The 21527-nt window shown below is 41.8% G+C and overlaps 2 protein-coding genes across 5 annotated transcripts in view; one reads left to right on the top strand and one right to left on the bottom strand.

Annotated features, from left to right (window-relative positions):
• Sgtb (small glutamine rich tetratricopeptide repeat co-chaperone beta) overlaps positions 1–8682 on the top strand; it is a 36776-nt gene extending 28094 nt beyond the window's left edge. The window contains exons 9-11 of the mRNA XM_041663171.1: positions 1907–1944; positions 2170–2253; positions 5097–8682. Of these exons, the coding sequence (XP_041519105.1) occupies positions 1907–1944; positions 2170–2253; positions 5097–5208 (234 nt within the window). The 3' untranslated portion in view covers positions 5209–8682. The remainder of the gene's footprint in view (positions 1–1906; positions 1945–2169; positions 2254–5096) is intronic.
• A 2295-nt stretch (positions 8683–10977) lies between these two features.
• Trappc13 (trafficking protein particle complex subunit 13) overlaps positions 10978–21527 on the bottom strand; it is a 32440-nt gene continuing 21890 nt past the window's right edge. The window contains exons 8-13 of one of the 4 annotated variants that reach the window (XM_041663166.1): positions 18898–18915; positions 16694–16827; positions 14529–14727; positions 13688–13788; positions 11360–11510; positions 10978–11239 (exon numbers count right to left, since the gene is read on the bottom strand). In XM_041663166.1, coding sequence (XP_041519100.1) covers positions 11132–11239; positions 11360–11510; positions 13688–13788; positions 14529–14727; positions 16694–16827; positions 18898–18915 — 711 coding nt within the window. In that variant the 3' untranslated portion in view covers positions 10978–11131. The remainder of the gene's footprint in view (positions 11240–11359; positions 11511–13687; positions 13789–14528; positions 14728–16693; positions 16828–18897; positions 18916–21527) is intronic. The other 3 variants (XM_041663167.1, XM_041663168.1, XM_041663169.1) reach the window with 3 other exon arrangements.

Raw genomic sequence — 21527 nt, 5'->3', positions numbered from 1 at the left:
TGGTATGAAGCTGAAGGTGACCTTGAGTTTTCGATCTTTCTGCCTCCTGCATGCTGGGATTACAGCGTGTACTACTAAATTCAGTTTATACAATGCTGGAAGCTGAACCCAGGACTTCATGCATCCTAGGCAGCTAAGCAGCATCCCTAGATTTGCCCTCTGTTCTTCAAATCAACAAAATAACTTAGGGACCTTTGAAAAACAATCATAATCCAACCCAGTACTTAGTGGGTTTAGGATGTCACCCGGGTCTATAGTGCCCCATGAATGACTGCACACTTTGCATGAAAACATTCTGCTGCCTGCATGGAAGTGGATGTCTGTAGTGCCTGCTTTGGAAGCCCGACGAAGGAAGATGGAGAGTTTTAGGTCATCCTTGCCTACATAGGAATTTGAGGCCTGTCTTGGCTACATGGCAAGACCCTGTTTTAATACAAAGCCATACATACTCCATCATTGACTGTACTTCTGGAATAGGAATAGCTCCTATTCATCTTTGTTCAGATAAGTGTGTTTTATAATCATTAAATCCTTAGTTCAACTGAAAGACATAGTCCTCTATCAGTTTAGTTGGCCTTCTTACCTATTTGCTGGCAAACACATGCCCCCTTTTAAATCTTGTGATGTTCTAGAGCCTGGCTTACTCATTTCCAAATCATAAGCAAGTTATATTCTCAGGTTATGTTACTGTAACATAAAATGAAAATTATTGTTATTAAATTATTATTATTAAAATTCAGATTAAATTTAATCTCTAAGCTGCTACATCCAAAACAAGGTGGAACAATACCACGTAGGAGCTTGCAGGGTTAGAAACACATTTTGACTCTTAAAAGGGGGCCAGGGTCGGTTTGTGGGTGAACCTCCATAGCAGAGCACGTGGGTAACATTCTCCAAGGCTTGATTCCCAGCACTGCTCTAATACAAAAACACATAAACACAGAAGTAAAGTCAGGGCTGAGAACATAGGTCAGTGGTAGGCATGTTTAGTGTTCAAGAAGCTCTGAATTCAATCCTCAGTACTGTCAAATAAAGGAAGGTAATAGAAACAGATGACAATTATAAAGAAAATTAATAGTAAAGGACCAGGTTGATTGTTGATTAAAATGGAGATTTGAGGATTGGTTGGCTTGCCATTGTTGCTCTGTGACGGAAGCATGGAGGCCTTCCTTCATCTCCGGACCACTACAGAGGGCTGTTCTGGTCTCCATAGCATGGTCAGTCACATCCAGCTCCTTGGTGTCATCCTTCTTACGAGTACACAATCTCAAGCTGAGAGATGGCTCAGCGGTTAAGAGCCCTGACTGGTCTTCCAGAGGTCCCGAGTTCAATTCCAGCACCCACATGGTGGCTCACAACCATCCTTAATGAGATCTGGTGCCCTCTTCTGGCCTACAGAGATACATCAGACAAAACACTGGATACATAATAAATAAATAAATCTTCAAAAAAAAAAAAGTACACAATCTTGGCCTTGCGATGGTGGCATACACCTTTAACCCCAAATTCAAGGCCAGCCTGAACTACAGAGTGAATTCTAGGACAGCCAGAGCTACACAGAGAAACCGTGTTTCAAACAACAACAAACAAAAACAAAAAGCACAAGGGTTTTTTTTTTTTTTTTTTTTTTTTTTTTTTTTTTAATAGTTTTAAAGTTTCTCTTTTTCCCTTTTGGTCCGTTGATCTGATCAGTCATGGCAATGCTCTCCATCAACTGTATTTTTTTATTGTCTGCAGTCTCACGCTCCTTCTCTCTTATACCTTCCCATTCACACTAGAACAACCCCCCCCCCCAATGTTAGGGTTTGCATCACTGGGTTTTATTCCTGTATCTTTACAAAATCTTTGTAACATCCCTCAGCATTACTGCCATATTTTAACAGGCAATTGTGTTTTCCAATTACAGGCTGCAAGTTTAATGCAGAACCCTCAAGTTCAACAGCTGTGAGTATAACAGCTCCTCATGCCTTTGCCTTCTTGTTGCCAGGCTCCTAATCCGAGCAGCTCGTCTCACAGTTGATAAAAATGCACCGAATTCCTGTTACTTAGAACTTAAGGTCGACTTAAACACTTGATTCAACCCCTTCTATGGTGCTGATACACTTGTCTGGCTTTTCCATCCTGTGAAGAATATACGCTAATCTCCATGTATGTCTCTTATTATCCTAGAATGTCAGGAATGATGACAAATGCCATCGGAGGACCTGCCGCTGGGGTTGGAGGCCTAACGGACCTGTCTAGCCTCATCCAAGCGTGAGTGTTTGCCCTAGCTTGCTTCCCATCAGATGGATAAGACACAGTGGTCAAAATCAACTTGGCGAGGGAAAGCTTTATTTCAGCTTGCAGGTTACAGTCCATCATGAAGGGAAGTCAGGGCAGGAACTCAAGGCAGGAACTTGGAGGCAGGAAAAACTAATTCCTCCAAGTTGTTCCCTGACTTACACATGTGCACCAGAAACACATGTGCTCCTGCCAATAAATAAGTGGATGTTGAAAATGCTTTTGAACGTGATCACTCATGAACATGCATGTTCACTCATGCACATGCATGCGTGTTTGGTCTGATGATGCAATGTTGCCCTTCAGACTCATGGTGTTCTTTCCTGGTACTTTTGTGTGTTGGAGTTTTGTTGTTTGACACAGAGCTTCATGTAACTCAGGGCGGCTGTCAATTTGCCATGAGGATGAGAATGAATTTGAATGCCTCAGCCTCCTGCTTTCCCCTCCCAAGAGCTAGGATTATAGGCATGGACTCATGTGTCCTGCTCCTAATGCTTATTTTTAAAAGAAATAATTTATGTTTACTAAATATTCTGTTTTGAGAGTTGATAAATTCAATGAGGTTTCCTATACTTATCTGAATTTTTATTTAAGAACTAAAATCACAAAATTCAGTTTCAGCACAATAATAAAAATACCATGTTTGATAACTAAAATAAATAAATAAAAGAAAAACTCTAGGACAGGCAAGCTATAAATCTCAGCAGCTGTCTAGAAGAGAAGAATCAGGAAGAGAAGGGAAAATGAGAAAGAACATCCCCACAAACGACTCTTTTCCCTCTCAAAAAAAAAAATCCATGTTGTTTGAGTTAAGCCAGCATGGAGGTCAGCCATGGTAGCAACATCATAAAGCAACATGGCAGGTAGGGGGCTTCAGAGAAAAAGTAGGGAAACCCAGAGTACCATAAAAATTCTGTGTAGTTGCTGACCAGCATCCAAATGAAAGAGACAAAAACAAAAGAATAGGAATTTCATCAGGACTCAGAAAAGTGACCAGACCCAAGGAACCTCATGGTGGCTTGTATAAACTGTCTAAACTTTTTTTTTTTTATTTTTGATACTAGGTCTTATATAGACCATGCTATCCTTCTCATTATGCTGCTGAGGGTGGTTTTGAACTCTTGATCTTCTTGCCCCTCTCTCCCAACTGCCAGAATCATAGACGTGCACTACCATCCTGTTCCAAAGCTGGGTATGGTTGTTTAATGAGGTGTGGGGATTGAAGCTAGAGCCTTAGGAATGCTAGGAAAGGGTTCTCTTGGGCTAGAGAGGTGGCTCAAAGGTTAAGAGCACTTGCTGCACAATAATGAGAAGTGGAGTTCTGATCTTCACACCTTCATGAAGGACCTGGGTATCCCATACACACCTCTAACTTCAGATCCAAAGGCCAGAGACAGGAGGACCACTGGGGCTTGCTGGTTTCCAGCTTACACAAGAAAATGCAAGTTCCAGATTCAAGGAAAGGCAGGAAGAAATAGAGGACACCAGGCATCTCTTCTGGCCTAGGCTTGTACATCTGCATACCATGTGACTCTGTGCACATGTGCACGCATGTGTGTGCGTGTGTGCACACAGTTCTGTCATTGAACTACATTCCCATGCCTATGTTAAAACTTTGTCTTTTAAAAATTCACTTTTCAGCTGGGTGGTGGCGCATTCCTTTAATCCCAGCACTCAGGCGACAGAGGCAGGCAGATTTCTGAGTTCGAGGCCAGCCTGGTCTACAGGCTGAGTTCCAGGACAGCCAGGGCTACACAGACACATCCTGTCTTGTCCCCCTCCCCTGCCAAGAAAAATAAGTTTGTTTTTCAGTGACCTCTAATAGGACCCAGCTTGGGAGCTGTTAGGTCTCTCCAGAAACTAGGAAGCCTTGGTGCTGCTAAGAGCATTGTTTCAGGACATACTGTAAAGGATCATACCTTTTAGTCCTTTGAGTAATGTGTGGACAAGTAAATTGCATTCAATTCAGGCATTCCTATTTTAGCTTAGGCATTTTGTTTCATATTGTGATCTGCACCAAAAGGCTGACAAGCAAAGGGTGTTTTGCTTTCTAAAAAGAACTCTGTCCTGGCTGGAGAGATGACTCAGTTGGTAAAGAGCTTGCCTTGCTACCATGAAGACATGAGTTCCATCCACTGAATATGACTCAAAAAATCAAACCAAACAAAACTGGAAGTGATGACACATCTTATAATTACCACGCTGGGGAAATAGGGACAGGAGGATGAGTCCCTGGGGCTTGCTGGCCTGCTAGCTGGCCTGACCAACATTGCAGCTTTCTGGCCAGTAATTAAACCCTGTCTCAGAGCAAACAAAAGAAGTAGATTGCACCTTAGGACCAGTGTTGACACTTGATTCTCCAGCTCCACGTGTGCACCTGCCCTCTGTGCAACAGTGCACACATGAAATGTACACACACACACAGACACACACACACACACACACGTGTGCACCTGCCCTCTGTGCAACAGTGCACACATGAAATGTACACACACACACAGACACACACACACACACACAGACACACACACACATGTGTACACCTGCCCTCTGTGCAACAGTACACACATGAAATGTACACACACACACACACACACACACACACACACACACACACCGTGTGAACTCTCTGTCCTGTAGTAATGCTATCTGGAATATAGCATTATAGGAACAACGTTATGGTTCTAAAATTTGTGTTTATAGAATAACTTGTGTTATATTCCCTTGGGTAGTTCCCAGTGTCTGCAGTACGTTTTGCACGAGTACTCTGTGACTAGAGAGTCCCCCACCCAATTTATTCTGCCTTTTTCCTGCAGGGGACAGCAGTTTGCTCAGCAGATCCAACAACAGAATCCGGAACTGATAGAGCAGCTGAGGAATCACATCCGCAGCAGGACGTTCAGCAGCAGCACCGAAGAACATTCCTGACTTGATCGGGACCCTCACCCCCAGTACAGATAGTGGTTCTGACATGTCCACCTGTAGATAATAGCCCAAAACCAAGTAACCGAAACCACCCTACACAATGTCTGGAAATAATGGAGGAAAGTCTCTTGTGTAAAACCGAGAGAGTCCATCCGTTTAGAGTATAGTTTATCACCAACAGACTTGAACATAACACAAACTCCTTCGGAAACAAACCATCAATAGCCTTGTTAAGAGCTAATACAGCCTTGGGACAAGGGCCCATCCATTTTAAAACTTTTATCATCCTGTTTGTATATCAGACTTAGTACAGAGTATATTTATTGAACAGTAGGGCTATTTACTGGAAAGTTCTTTAGCTACAGGTTTCCCTTGGCCATGGTTTTGAGAGAGGCGATGACTAAGTGGAGAGACTTCTCATGCTGGTTTGGAAGAAATGTGCTTGGTAGCACATCAGGAGAGGAGCTTTGGCATGTGCCACCATCAGTAACACATGTCTGTTGTGGGTACCAGTACTGTCTGTAGGGTGGCTTGTACTGGGGACAGGGAATCTTTAGTTTGATGCAGGCGATGTTTTGGAGATACTGTGAATGTACAGAATGCACCGGAAGGATGCTCAGGTTTTCTGCCTCGATTTTAACTAATCCTGTCTGTAGTTTAGGGTTGGTAGCATTCGCATGGTCAGTTAAGTACATAATGAAGCACACTTAGAGATCCTTAACGGCACTGGTCGGGCCAGTGCACACAACTGCTCTGTTCATTCTCCTAGTCTTATTGTCACAGTTTCATTGGTGGGAAACTTACCTAGGGCAGTGTCTAGTTACACTTTACAAAGCCACTGACCGGGCCCCAAATTATGGGATTTCTAAGTGGAATTTAATTATGTGCCCATCTGCAATGATTTTATTTTTTTATTTTACCATTATTTGATGGGTAACAAAGGCATCTATCGCCGACACTGCTCCTCTGTGGGATCCTTGGCTGCAGTTTGGCTTAGCATGACAGTCTTATGCTTAACTTTAATTTATTGCAATTTAAACATATCAGGAGACTTCCAATATCTTACCATATTTATGCATCTGGCATGTGGTGAGTAGAAAGAAATGGCGTGAGATACTAGTGGCATGATTCTAGGTGACTTGGTGGATGAGAAAATTCCAGTTTCAAATGGAATGTGCTTATGAACCAAAAAGTGGTTAAATGGGGGCTGTTATGTAATGATTTTACAGGCGTGACGAGGGAAGAGTGAAAGAACGTAATTTAAGATGAGACTAGCCGCACAGCCTTCCCGAAGCTCTTCTCAGTCTGTGCATTTCGGAGCTCGAGGTTTCAAAACCTTTTTTTTTTTTTTTTTTTTTTTGCCAGGCAGTGGTAGCACATGCCTTTAATCCCAGCACTCAGGAGGCTGAGGCAGGTGGATCTCTGTGAGTTCGAGGCCAGCCTGGTTTGCAGAGCACGTTCTAGGACTGGCTGCATAGCTACTGAGAAACTGAGAGACCCTGTCTTGAACAAAAAAAACAAACAAACCAAAAATCAAACCCTTTTTCTTTTTCGCCTTTTGTGAGACAGTGGTTTTGTAATTTTACTGTACATCAGGTGGGGAAAATTAATTAATTCAAAATTCTGGTGTAGGGTCATATCATCAAATAAGATTCACCATTTTAAACAGTGCTCCACGCAGTCAGGCCTCAACTTTAGAACAAATAAAGTTGCGTAAGGTTGGGGGTCTCTCCTCAAGTAGCCAGCAGGCACCTGGGCAGTCTCACGTGGGACAGCCAAGAAACAGTTCTGGTAGAGAACGGGAACCTCTGACAGAGAACTGGGTTGTGTCGGCTGTCACACAGTGTTCAGAGTGAAGTACTTCCTGCTTACATAAAGGTTAGGACTGGAGTCAAAGACAATTCAAAGCTGACAACTAAAAGCCCAGTCCTCCAGTGCTGAATATGTTAATAATCCTAGAACAGGCTTTCAGTTCAATAAAACTGGTGAATCCTCGACTAGGCAACAGAAAATACAAATTAACAACAGCATCAGAGATGGAAGAGAGAGTGCTTGCCTAGGAAGTGAGCACATGGGTTCAATTCCATCACTGCATTAAAGAAGAAACACATAGGATAGGAGCAGATATACTAGGAACAGCTCCTGTGGGATATTAGAAGGGAAACTGGGGGTCGGCAGCACAGTGCCTGCCCAGCAGGAAGCCCTGGGTTGCTCCTTCCCTAGTACTGCATGGAACTGGAAGGACAAAGTGCACCTGTAATCCAACACTTTGGAGGTGGAGGAATTCAACACCAGTCTTGGCTGCAGGAGACCCAGTTTCAAAACCAACAAAACGAAGTACCCAGTAGGAAACAAACAACAAAAAGGACAATTAGAAAGCCTTTGTGAAGAAATTTCCATACCTTCCAGGACAAACAAAAAACAAAACAAAAACCGGTTAGGCTCAGATGATCTTGGTAGTCAGCTCTACCAAAGTCTTCAGGAGAGAATAATATCCATTCCATATGGCTTCCAAAACACAGAAGAGGAAGAAATAGTTCCCAACTCACTTGACCAGTAATATCCTGGTAGGAACGACCCTTTCTCATCAGCAGCTGTGGAACACTGACTTCCTATGCTAACACTCTTGGCTAAAGGTAGCTTTTCTTTTTACACAAAATCAAGGAACTGGTGTATCTTCCATTTCACTTTTTGGTTTGTTTCTATAGGAATGAATATACTGCCGATATCTCTTCCTACTTCCATGGTGTTTCCTTATTCAGTACACTTTTTACTCTTCAGGTCCATCCATCACGTTGAAATCATCACATTGCAAGCTAGTTCAAGATTTTTTTTTTTTTTTGGAGTGGTCTGATTTTTCTAGCTGTCTTAAAATTCTTAAGAAACTTCCCCAAGTATTCTTCCCCTTGTCAGGAAAATACACTTGCTCAGAGAGAAAGGATGGCATTGAATACTTATATACATTTGAATTCAGAATGCCTCTCTTCCATGACCCCATTTTGTTGGAGTAGCTGAAACTGTTACCGTGCTATGCAAAACTGAACATGCCCTTTGTATGGAAATGGAATTTCATTTACTGTACCAAATCATCAATCTAGATTTTATAATAGCTGACACAGATCCTTTATAAGATGGCATTTATCTTTTATTTAGAGTAAGAACAATATGTACCTATGTTGTTTATATACAGAAGAGACTTTGTAATTTAAAGTATATAGCAGAGTAACTTTTAAATTCTGAATGAATGCAAACATGGTTCAGTTATGAGAGGATGCTTGAAATAATGCTGATACAGACTGACTTGACCAGTCTCCGTCATCCTAAAGGAACCGACTTCTGTTCTTAATGCTTGCATTTTGTTTTGCATAGACGTTCATCAATCATGACTAATGTGAGGGCCAAGCCTCCTGGATACACCTTTCATTTTTGGACCAAATAATTTGTCATGGCAATAAATAATTATGCATTTAAGAGAAAGGGTTTTGTGTTTAACTTAATGCATTCTTAATATGTAAGCAATTATTAGATACTGGGAAATTTCAACTTGTCAAACTAGGGTAAGGGATATAACAGCATGGGTTTTTGTTTTCCTGCCAAATCGAGAAACATTTTGTTACATTCCTATTGCAAAGCTGTTTAAAGACTTACTATAAATACTTTTTGCTGATTTGTTCCTGACATAACGGGTATGATTAGATGGACAGACAAAATTTTTATATTAGTACATGTTAAAAAACAGGCCTGATGATGGTGGTGCATGCCTTCAATCTCAGCACTTGGGAGGCAGAGGCAGGCGGATCTCTGTGAGTTCGAGGCCAGCCTGGTCTACAGAGTGAGTTCCAGGACAGGCTCCAAAGCTACAGAGAGAAGCCCTGTCTCAAAAAGAAAAACAAACAAACAAACAAACAAAAAACCCAGCCAAAACAGATATGAAGTTGGGAATCACTTAAATGTGTATTATAAAATAAAACATTCTTCAGGAGTTTTTAGGTTAAAACTAGGAAATTATTAACCTTGATCAAAGTTAACTGAGTTGCCTTGGAATAGCTGGCCTGGTTCCTTGCTAGCTACTGCAGAACTGGCCCCAGGAAAGATGGCCTCATCCCTCAGCACAGCCTGCACCTCACCTGGGCAGCACACTAGAGCTGACCCTGTGGTCAGGAGACAGGTGAGCCAGCCCCAAGGGCACAACGACAGCAGAGCTGACCCCACTCCTGCTCTCATCTGCCAGGTGGTGACAGTGGGTGAGGGAAAGATGCCCTTCCCCTTGCTACCCTTGGCAGGCAAGAAGGCTGGCCCTGGGATCATCAGAGATCTAGCATTGTCCTTCACTGGCTGCAGCACACCAGAGAGTGGGCTTACACCTCACCAGGGCACACACTAGAGCTGGCTCAGAGGGCATGACAGCTGAAGAGATGACCCTGCACCCCCTCGTCCCCCCGAACTGTCTGCCCATGTGGTGGCATGGGTGAGGGAAAGAACTAGCCTGCCCCTCACCAACTGCACCACACAGGAGAGCAGACCCTCCCTCCAGTCTCCCAGGGCAGTGGTGGCCCCATGGTGTGAGTGTAGGTGAGCGCGGGGTGAGGGGGTTAGCCGAGAGGCAGAGCTAGAGAGGCCACCCAGGTGGTGACAGTGGGGGAAAGCTGGCAGGCTGCCCAGCCCAGCTACCACCCAGGCCCAGAACCAGAGCTGAGTTAGCTCACCCCCTCGTCATCTATGCATGTGAAGGGGACGAATCTACAGATTTAAAACTTTAGGACAATAGGATATCCAAGAGGAGCCCCAATGAGAGCCCAGTGTCCTGGTGTAGCAGGTCAAAGACTGACAGGGAACACTTGCCCGTGAAGAAGAAAGGGCTAAAGGGTTAACTGTGGAATTCAATTGGCCCCATTACCATTTCTATGCTGAGACCCTTTTTTTTTGGTTCATTTATTTATTTATTTTGTTTTGTTTGTTTGCTTTATTCAGTTTTTAGCTTTTCTTTAAAATTTTGTTTTGGGGGGAGGTTGCAAGGGCGGAAGGCGGGTGGGGAAGAGACAGGTGGGATCGGATGCATGATGGGTAATCTGCAAAGAATTAGTAAAAGTTGAAAAAAAAGTTAACTGAGTCAACCAATTCTGGTCTGCTGTGGAGTGTGTGTGAGATGTGTGTGAGGGCTGACCCTGCCTCTCACCTCGTATGCCCCCTAGAGCAGTTGAGTGAGCTGGCCCTGCGCCTTGCCTGGGTAACGGCGGAGCTGGCCCTGTGGTGAGTGTGGGTGAGACGTTGTTGATCTGCATGCACTCACAGCCACACACACATACAATGCTCTTGAAAACAACGGAAAATGTTTATCCTGTGTCAAGAAATAATCAGGTTACAGGAGGGGGACCTGAATTGTTTCAGACAAGGATTTTCTGTTGTCTAGGCACCCAGGAAAGAGACTGTGGTTGATTGATTAATACACTTCTATACAAAGTGTCACAGTATCTTCCAGACTGAATTACTAAACTGTAGTCCTGGGGCCCTAAGCAGCAGGTGCCATCACCACGGACACCCCTGCTACTGTACTCAGATGGTGGAGTTCATTTACCGCCAGAGCCCAAGACATCGGATACTGGCCCTTTACAAGAAGGTTTGCTTTTACAAAAATCTACTTGGTAGACAAAAAGCTTCAAGAATTGAGCTTGTTACAAACAAAAGCCGACAGTTATCTTAAAGGATGAAATATGTGTAGGAAACACTGACAAGTTCTGTTCATTTGGAGTACAACTCACAAGATAAAACCACTGCTTTTACAACAAATATTTACTATTTAACTGTTTTACAGAAAACAAATTTAAATAACATATACTTATTTTTGCTGTTCATCATTTCACAAAGCTGACAAAATACAGGGAACAGTTCTGTGATTAAACAAGAAATTTAACATTAGGAATTTTCCTTAGGCTTCCACTTCCACGGCTGACGAGACCACACAGACTTGCGCAATGTCGTCGTATTCATATGTTCTCTTTAAGAATGTGTCAGTGAGTCTTAGGCCAGAGACACTCTAGAAAAAGAGAGAGAGAGAGGCACTTCAGTTTTCAATCACCGATGATTATTAGAGAAAATACGGCTATTACAAATGATAATTTAGCCCACCCTGTTGATTACCAAAAAGAAAACGTACCTGGAGCCCCTGTACTGAAGACAGGAGAGTCAGGGCCAGGCAGAGTGAGGAGCTTGGATGCAGCTTTCCTAGCTGTCTTCCCGAAATCCCGCACCAGTGGATAGAATTAGTATTGCACATTTCCAGGACCAGGTCCATCGTCCTCTCACTGCTGAGGCAATCAGAGGGCAGGAATAAACCTTGTTTATTTCCTAAGGAGACACCATCACATTCCTTCTACTTTTCAGTAAGTTTACTTTCTGGTTGTCCAGGAGAATAAGAACCAGAGAAAAAATGGAAAAAATGAGCATGTCATTACTTAAGGTAGAATGAGGGAGCCAGGATGATGGAGGGCAGCCTCAGCTACATAGCTAGTGCGAGGCCAGGCTGTAAGGAGGCACTGTCTCAAAAGCAAAACCAACAAAAAGACAGAATAAGGACAATGGGGTCACGGCATCCTCCAGGCTTATAGAAGCCTCACACCAGCTGAGGTGGTTTTCCAGTTGTTATCTATCTATCAATCTATCTATCTATCTATCTATCTACCTACCTACCTACCTACTATCTATCTATCTACTATCTATCTATCTATCTATCTATCTATCTATCTATCTATCTATCTACCTACCTACCTATCTACCTCATGTCTGTGTGTCTGTGCAGGGGTGTGCATGTGGAGGTCAGTGGACAACCTTGCAAGAGTTGGCTTTGTCCCTCGTCCATATGGGTTCTGGGACTCAGACTCAGGTTGACACACACACCTGGCAGCAAATGCCCTAGCCCAGGGAGCTTTCTTACTCCTCAGAGTCTGGAGACAAGGTCTCATGTCCTCTGGACTGCCTTGACACTCTCTTTGTAGCTGAAGATGACGTTGAACTTTTGGTCTCTTCCCTCAATTTCTCCAGTGCTGCTGTTACAAGTGTCACCAGCTAGAGTCAGAAGTTCAAGGTCATCCTCAAGGAGTTCGGTGCCAGCCTGGGTTAGAGACCCTGCCTCAAAACAACAACAACAACAACCAAGTAGTAGTAGTATGTATATAGTAGCTTCATAGACTTAGAGTGTGATCAGGCACTTCTCTAAATTTGAAGAGCATTTCCTAGTTCCTTAGACCTAAGGGAAAGGAAGTATGAAAGTAAAGTGGTTCTACAGCTATAGTAAAGGGTGACTCAACACTGCAATACTATTGCAGTACCCAAACAGATCATGTGAGTACTAGCAAGACGACTTTGCTGGATATAAGTCGTTTATGCTTTAAACTGTCTATTATTTGCTTCTTCTGTTTACTTGCAAAACTGCTTAATGGCTGGGTGTGGTGGTGGATGCCTTCAGTCCCATCACTCCAGGAGACAAAGGCTGGTGGATCTCTATGAATTTGACGTCAGCCTAGTCCATATAGCAGTTCTAGGCAAGCCAAGGCTACACAGTAAGACCCTGTCTCAAAAACAAACAAAAAACTTTAGCCTGTATTCCCATCACTCAGAAAACAAAAAGATTATTATAAGTTCAAAGCCAATCTGGGTTATATAACAAGACTGTCTTAGAAAACACTCCCAAAGAAAATAGGCAACAGACAAAAATCAGAATCATTTTTCCCAACTATAGGTACCTCTTATGTTAAGTTTTGACCCACATTTTTCTTGTTCATATTAAAGATATGGCTCAAGTTTAAGCACCAGAGAAATGAGCTGACTATTGTACATCTATGCCATCCCAGAAGAGCCTGCAGCTCATCTTTCAGCACTATGAAATCTGAAGGAAGGATAAATGTGGCCTTCTCTAGCTCTCTTCCATAGTGTCAGCAATTAATACCCATCACATATTACCATTAATGAATGAAATAAGAACACAGGAAGTAAACACTAGGACTTCAAATATTTATAAACATTATTACCAGTGGTATTCAATATAAGAAGTGACGGGATATTTAAAGGGCACAGAGGTGCACATCTTTAATCCCAGCATTGGGTAGGCAGAAGCAGGCAGATCTCTGAGTCTGAGGCTAGCCCGGTCTTATCCTAGTAAGTTCCAGGATAGCTAGGGTTATACAAGGAGACTGTCTCAAAAACTAAAAAAGGGTAGGGGAGCCGGGCAGTGGTGGCGCACGCCTTTAATCCCAGCACTCGGGAGGCAGAGGCAGGCGGATCTCTGAGTTCGAGACCAGCCTGGTCTACAGAGCTAGTTCCAGGACAGGCTCCAAAGCCACAGAGAAACCCTGTCTTGAAAAACCAAAAATAAATAAATAAATAAATAAAAATAAAAAAAATAAAAAAGGGTAGGGGAATAATTAAAAGATTAGCAAGTACTTTTAGGTGAGGAGACAGGGGGCCCATCCACACACACTGGCATTACCTGCAGTTTGTGATTTTACAGGTAATATGGAAAGGTTCTTCTAGGTTCACGGTATCTGGGATGGCTTCTAAAGATAGCCTAACATCTCCATAACCTGGAGCCTGTGAAAAGAAAGTAACACAGTTAAACTACACCTATTAAAGAAACCTTCTGATGCTAACAAAAGTACTATACCAGCACCTTCCCTCAGCAGGCACAGATCTCTAAGTTGATGCTCTGTGAAATTCTGCAGCCCTGCTCAGGTCTCCCACGCTCACCTCTTTTACTGTGAGCTTGGGTAGAACAACCCTGCAAACCTGGACTGTTTGTGATATAATTACTCCGGGACTCAGTAAAATAAAGATGAATCTTGCCTCTAGATAAGGAATGTGTTAGGACTCAGGGGATCTGATCTCAAAGGTTTGCTGAGTTCCAGACCAGCCAGGGCTACACAGTGATACCCTGTCTCAAAACAATCACAACAAAGGCTAAACAGCAGGCAAGCGCTATAGAGTTCAGGACACTGCCCAGAGCACCTCAATGTAATGGGAGTCAGATGAACAGTGAGCAGGACTTAGGAAAGACAAGAACAGCTGGTAAGCAGCTATCTTAAGTCCTGGTTGGTAAAGTTTAACAACACACACACACACACACACACACACACACACACGCTAAAGAGAAACCAACATCTGACTGAACATTTCCATGAATCTCAACACTAGGTTTCTACCAAGCGATCAAAACACCTATTAGTATTTTCTAGAAATCTGACTTCATGGTGCCCTGCTTTTTAGTGTTAAGCTGTAATACCCATGTGTCCCCTGTGCACCCAACCCCACACTGAAGTGTTTGCTAGACTCACCATTCTTTGAAGCTGGCTGGTCTGTAACCGTCCCCTTTCACCTAGGTTTGTTTTCCACACTATGTCCAATTTTCCAATGACTGTTACGCCTTTAATGATGCCAGCTTTTTCTGCAAATTCCTTCTTGGGCTTTAGGCAGTATAAGTACTGGCGTGTATCCATTGGCTGCAAATATCCTCTGGATCCAAATGTAGATACACTGGCAGGTGTAGAAATAGACAGAAAGAAGTCTGCTAGCATCTTTCTGAAGGAAATCTCACACGGTTAATTCTTTTTTTCTTCTTGGTTCTTTGAGACAGGGTTTCTCTGTGTAACCCTGGCTGTCATGGAACTCACTCTGTAGACCAGGCTGATTTCCTACTCACAGGGATCCACCTCCCAAGTGCTAAAGGTGTGCACCACCATGCCTGGCTCATGTGGTTAATCTTTAGGATACGAATTGGATGATTTACTGCACGGAGATCTAGGAGCAGTCAGAGATTTTAATCCAAATGAAAAGGAATATCTTCCTGAGGAGACAGTGAGTTCAAGGCCATCTTGGGCAACTTAGTAAGACTGACTCAAAATAAAAAAGTAAAAAAGAGGCTTGGGGCTATCTGATGTAGCATATATCTCATATAGCATGTGTGAGGCACTGGGTCAGTCCCCAGGACCACCCTTCCCACAAAAAGATGGGGGGACAGAGAGAAACTAGCTTAGAAACAGAGCAATATATGCTATTCTGTTTCTCTGTGTGGCACCGGGGAGAGAACCCTGGTTGTTGTACATGCTAGGCAAGTGCTAAACCATTTAGCTACACTACCACCCTCGAGATACACCATTCTAATCTAAGTAATTGCTTTCAAAATGAATGAAGGATGGGAAGCTGTTTTCTCAGTGCTAGTAAAGGAGGCTGTCAGCCTTCCTATATCCTAAACCACCACACGAGGTGTTTACTGCTAGGAATTACTAGGAATCATATTCACTGGAAAAGTCAGGCACGCTCCCCAGCTGCTACCTCCTCATCTACATTAATAATACATTTATTTGTTCCTTCTCTTCTGAAATAGCTATAGAAAGACATGGACACTTTCCACACACCAGTTAAAGCCATCTACTCCGACGTGCATGTCTTCTCATACGCCGATAATTTCTTTTCCAAACTCACACTCACCCTATCTTCATTTCCTAATTTCTTCTCCACCTTCCTTCCCATGTTTCAGTTTTATCACTGGCAGAATAATAATGATAGTTTCAGATTTATCTGGGTGAAATGTGAAGGTTAGGGAACAAGTGCAGTTGGGAGGTGGTGCATACCTTTAATCCCAGCACTCAAGAGGAAGAGGCAGGTGGATCTCTGAGTTCAAGACCAGGCTACAGAGCTATGTGAAGAAAACTGTATGGGAAGAGAGAGAGAGAGAGAGAGACAGAGACAGAGAGAGACACACACACAGAGAGAGACAACATGCACTTATGCAAAGAAACTTGTATTGGGAAAAGAGAGAAAGACAGACAGACAGACAGATACACACACACACAGAGGCAGAGAGAACATGCATTTATGGAAAGAAACTTGTATTGGGAAAAGAGGGGGGGGAGAGAGAGAGAGAGAGAGAGAAAGAGAGAACGAGAATAAGTACTTTCAACAGTGCAACACAAGACGGGCAAAGGCGAGGCTGTTTATGTAGAGGGAGACACAAGTAGGTGTACGGAGACCTCATTAGCAATGGCAGACACGCCGTTATGCACTTGTCCAGTTTTACAGTGTGTATGTGTACGACATATACGTGGGCTTCAACTGTGGGATTTTGCTTGTATTAAGAATCAACACTGGTCCACCAATCATAACAAGTGCTACATCAATACAAGATGGGAGAGCTGGGTGCAATGGAGTACGATGCTCTTTGGGAAGCTGTTGCAGAAGGCTAGCTTGAGCTTAACCTGGCAACATGGAGAGAGCTTGGCTCTAAAACACACAAAAAGGCACGTAAGAAAACAGAAACCAAAGGAGAAACTGGCTGCAGAGGACAACCTGTGGGACTTCTACTTTCTCACTGAAGTTATGATGAAACTTCCCTAAAAAATTATGTCCCCCAATTATTTTAAAATAAATCAAAATCTACTAGACTAGGGGACATCAGAAAAGCTTGCATCTTTCCAAATAATAGCAAACATTTCATATTTACCATTCCCCGGCTTGGGTCACCGAATTTAATTCTGTTACATTGTACATTATTGACGGCTCCAGTGACACTTTCTCCATAAACATGGGTGAGGTTGTAATGTTCTGAATTTGAGCTTCGAGAAAGACTTCATCAGTCTAGGGACATGGAGAAACAAATCCACCAAAATGTCATGATATTTAAAGTATTTGCCACAATGAAAATATCTTACTTATATGAAAAAATATTAACCACAAATGTGATTAGTTCATGCCTGCAAATCAAAAGTGTCACAATTAATGCAAGAAAAGAAATCTTCATCCTAACATAATAAACAGGAGCAAAGTGAGGTGTTAGTCAACAGGTACCCTGCCAAACAATGGATGTGGGATAACCGGCTTATAGTTTATATGTTTTATAGAATCTAGAAGCATGCATTTAACTCATACTTCAGTAACAACAACAAAAATCCCAATCTGATAAGATGTTCAAATGTTAGAAGGGACTTCAGTGTGATGGGCACACTCAGTGCTAAGGGCAGAAAATCAGGTCTTCAGTCAAATATTCCAGTACAACGTAACTAGCGTGTAATTACTTCATGTGAGATAGTGACACCAGCGATGAATAATCTATTTTTATACCCTTTAGGGTGTAGATTTTTTTAAAGTAAAGAAATTCATAAGTAGTCTTAGTCACTTCTTGGTTCATTTTATACAGATATTTAAGGTGAAATCATAATATGGGGAGTGGGCTAATGATACTTCAGCTTTTAAACTAGCCACACTGAAATAGTCTATAGACTTTGACAATTTCAAAATGGCATCATTAAGTTCAGTCAGTGCATAACTTCAATATTCAATTTACAAAAACATTGAATTCCCTAGTTACTTCTGCTTAACATTCTTAATTTCATGCCTCTTGGTTCTGGGTCTGTTTTGAGTGACTGAAGAATAAAAAATGTTATGCTAAAGTAATTCAAAAAGTACTCCCCCCCCCAAAGAAGTTTCAGTTATAGAACTCAGAAATTAACTATGCCCTCAAATTGGGGAATTATGAGCTTTTAAAATGCTAAAGTCAGAAAAATGACAATCATGTAAAATATAATGAAGTTATAATTTAATGTGCCTTAGCAGATTCTCTAGCCTTTTAGACATGTGCTCACGTCAAAGCATTAGTACAAGGAATGTTTTTAAAATAATGTACCCCCCCCTTTTGAGACAGAACATCTCTATTAGCTCTGCCTGTCCTGGAACTATGTAGACAAGACAGGTGTGCACCACACCCGGCTAAAGCAATGTGCCATTTAAACTCATAATTTGATTACTTTTTTCCTTTTTCTTTTTTCCCCCTTTGTTTTTTGAGACAGGGTTTCTCTGTATAACATCCATGGCTATCCTGGAACTCACTTTGTAGACCAGGATGGCCTCGAACTCACAGAGACCCATCTGCCTCTGCTTCCTGAGTGCTAGGATCAAAGGCATGTGCTACCATACCCAGCTCAGTGACTTTTCCTTTAAAAAAAAATAAGTGAATATATCCCAAAAATCCATTGCTCTTAAAACAACCCAAGGCCCACATTTCAATTATTAAAATGCAATTCTCTGTATAAAGTAATGAACAGCTTAAAGAAATGAAGAGAAGCAGCATAATGGAAAATCAAGTTAGTGTGAACAGTTAGTACAAAGTCATTGGACATCTGAAAAACGAGAACCAGGATCTAGTGCTCAGGCTGCCAGAGCAGCTCCTACCCATGGACAGCATATGCAAACGCTATGCATTGTAGATAGAGCTGAAACATGAATCCAGCCAGTATGGGAAATTTGCTTTTCTTTTGCCTGCTTTTATCAAAAGGCCAGCTTTACCTGACCCAGATATAAAACCACTGTGCATCTCTTTCAATTGTACATTCTATGTGAGGAATGAAAGGTAATACGGATATTTTACAGCAAAACATTGAAAATCCAAGAATAAAAGATACCGAGATGGTATGTCCCCTCTAAAAAACACCCAAAGAAACTAGAAATTAGAATGGGGCTGCTTCAGTGTGACAATTTAATCTTTAATCTCACAATTTAAAAAGCATGCTCAAATTGTGTATTTTCTTCAGAAGCCACAGATCTAGTATTCACAACTAACTGTTTTTCCACTATGTTTTTAGAGAGATTAATTAGGCAAAGTCAAAAAGGGATGAGAAAAGCATATAAATTTATAATAAAAAATGAAATTACCACAGAACTGAGGTCACTCTAATGGAAAAATAAAAAAGAAAAATTAGAAAATCAGAGTTAAATGTTAAAGAAAAAGAATAACTTTAAAATAAAATGCATCTCTGCATTTTTTTTACTTACTAAAGACAGCATTAGTAAACAAGAAAGTAAACAGGAAGCAACATACAGAAATATGACAAACTACTTTTCTAAAAAGGTGAAATTGCTATGGTTAAATGACAATGGGACAGAGAAGAACATTATGGCTGAATATTTAAAAAAGAACAAATAGGGAAAGACATATTGAGGGCAGAGTTTGCTCACTAACCTGCTTGTACACATTGTTTACCTGTACAGAATTCTCCTGTTGTACACAATATTTACCTGTACCGCCTTCTCCTGGTGTACACAGTTTACCTGTACTGCAGTCTCCTGGTGTACACAATGTTTACCTGTACTGCATTCTCCTGATATATACATTGTTTACCTGTACTGCAGTCTCCTGGTGTACACAATGTTTACCTGTACTGCATTCTCCTGATATATACATTGTTTACCTGTACTGCAGTCTCCTGGTATACACTGTTGAACTGTACTGCATTCTTTTGGTGTGTATTGTTTACCTGTACTGCATTATCCTGTTGTATACATTGTTTACCTGTACTGCAGTCTCCTGGTGTACACAATGTTTACCTGTACTGCAGTCTCCTGGTGTACACAATGTTTACCTACACTGCATTCTCCTGGTGTACACAATGTTTACCTACACTGCATTCTCCTGGTGTATACATTGTTTACCTGTACTGCAGTCTCCTGGTGTACACAATGTTTACCTGTACTGCAGTCTCCTGGTGTACACAATGTTTACCTGTACTGCATTCTCCTGGTGTACACAATGTTTACCTACACTGCATTCTCCTGGTGTACACAATGTTTACCTACACTGCATTCTCCTGATGTACACAATGTTTACCTGTACTGCATTCTCCTGGTGTACACAGTTTACCTGTACTGCATTCTCCTGGTGTACACAGTTTACCTGTACTGCATTCTCCTGGTGTACACAGTTTACCTGTACTGCATTCTCCTGGTGTACACAGTTTACCTGTACTGCATTCTCCTGGTGTACACAGTTTACCTGTACTGCATTCTCCTGGTGTACACAGTTTACCTGTACTGCATTCTCCTGGTGTACACAGTTTACCTGTACTGCATTCTCCTGGTGTACACAGTTTACCTGTACTGCATTCTCCTGGTGTACACAGTTTACCTGTACTGCATTCTCCTGGTGTACACAGTTTACCTGTACTGCATTCTCCTGGTGTACACAGTTTACCTGTACTGCATTCTCCTGGTGTACACAGTTTACCTGTACTGCATTCTCCTGGTGTACACAGTTTACCTGTACTGCATTCTCCTGGTGTACACAGTTTACCTGTACTGCATTCTCCTGGTGTACACAGTTTACCTGTACTGCATTCTCCTGGTGTACACAGTTTACCTGTACTGCATTCTCCTGGTGTACACAGTTTACCTGTACTGCATTCTCCTGGTGTGCATTCTTTACCTGCACTGCTCAGGTGGCTGTATACGCCATCCCACACTGAGAACAGAGCATTATAAAGCTTGTCTTGAATTTACCTATGCTGGAATCTTTCCCTAGAGGAGGATCTTGGGTGATTAAAGTTACCATAAAGTTGTCATAGGTCATACTTCAGAAAAAGTTGGGATAGATCATCCCAGACAATTCAGCTTATTTTCTTCTTATTATATTTCAGTCTATTGTACATTATGTAAATACATATTTAAAAGTAGGCTTAGTAAGTCCAATGTCAAATGACATCTCTTTCGTCAAAGGTATAGCTGGTAATAATTTGTCACTGCTATGTTCCTGAGTTCCTGTCAGTGTTTGGGACACCAGGAGTCACATGTATTGCAGTTATATTATGTTATGCAGTCCCCTCCACCAGAGTAAGTTTCTTGAAGCTAGGGAAGATACCTGCTTATATTATTTTGCTTCCACACCTGACACAAGGCTTTGAACCGAGCAGGTGACCAAGTGTCTGACTCTCAGTTACTGATTTCTGTATCGGCCTGCAAGACTTTCCTAGTTTAGAAAACCACAGCAAAATTTTTCATGAAACCAGTTTTTATTTAGGTGATTCATGTCAAGCATGATCAGAAACAGTATCAAAACATGTTTGACAAATACATGGTACAAGGACCGTAGGAAAGTATTTCATATCATCCATTCACAATGATGTGGTTTACTAACTACTTAAAATAGACAATTTGATTATGCTATTGGCTGAACAGTATTTGTTTGTCTAACTTGTAATTTTGAGAAACTTTGAGACCGTAGAGCTTTATTCCACTGTTTCTTTTTGTTTTCGCACTGTTTTATATTACTCCCACTTCTTATCCTGCTGTTATTTTATGTACCACTCTATATCTTTTTGTTAATTACATGCATTTTTCCCTTTCCTCTAATAGGTATTTACACGTTAGGTTCCTTTACTGTGACAACTAAACAACTATAGCTATAACACACCCTTTATTCTGAGCAACAGCGTGACAGGATTGCAAATTCCTCATCACCACCTGGTGTAAGTAAAAGAAGTAATCTTTACGACAAAATACCGCTGGAGTAA

The sequence above is a fragment of the Microtus oregoni genome, unplaced genomic scaffold (genome assembly GCF_018167655.1).
Source record: "Microtus oregoni isolate MIOR12 unplaced genomic scaffold, Mior012 000014F_ref0000157, whole genome shotgun sequence".
NCBI lineage: Eukaryota > Metazoa > Chordata > Mammalia > Rodentia > Cricetidae > Microtus > Microtus oregoni.
The sequence above is the reverse complement of the archived record's forward strand: the minus strand, read 5'-3'. Positions and strand labels throughout refer to the sequence as shown.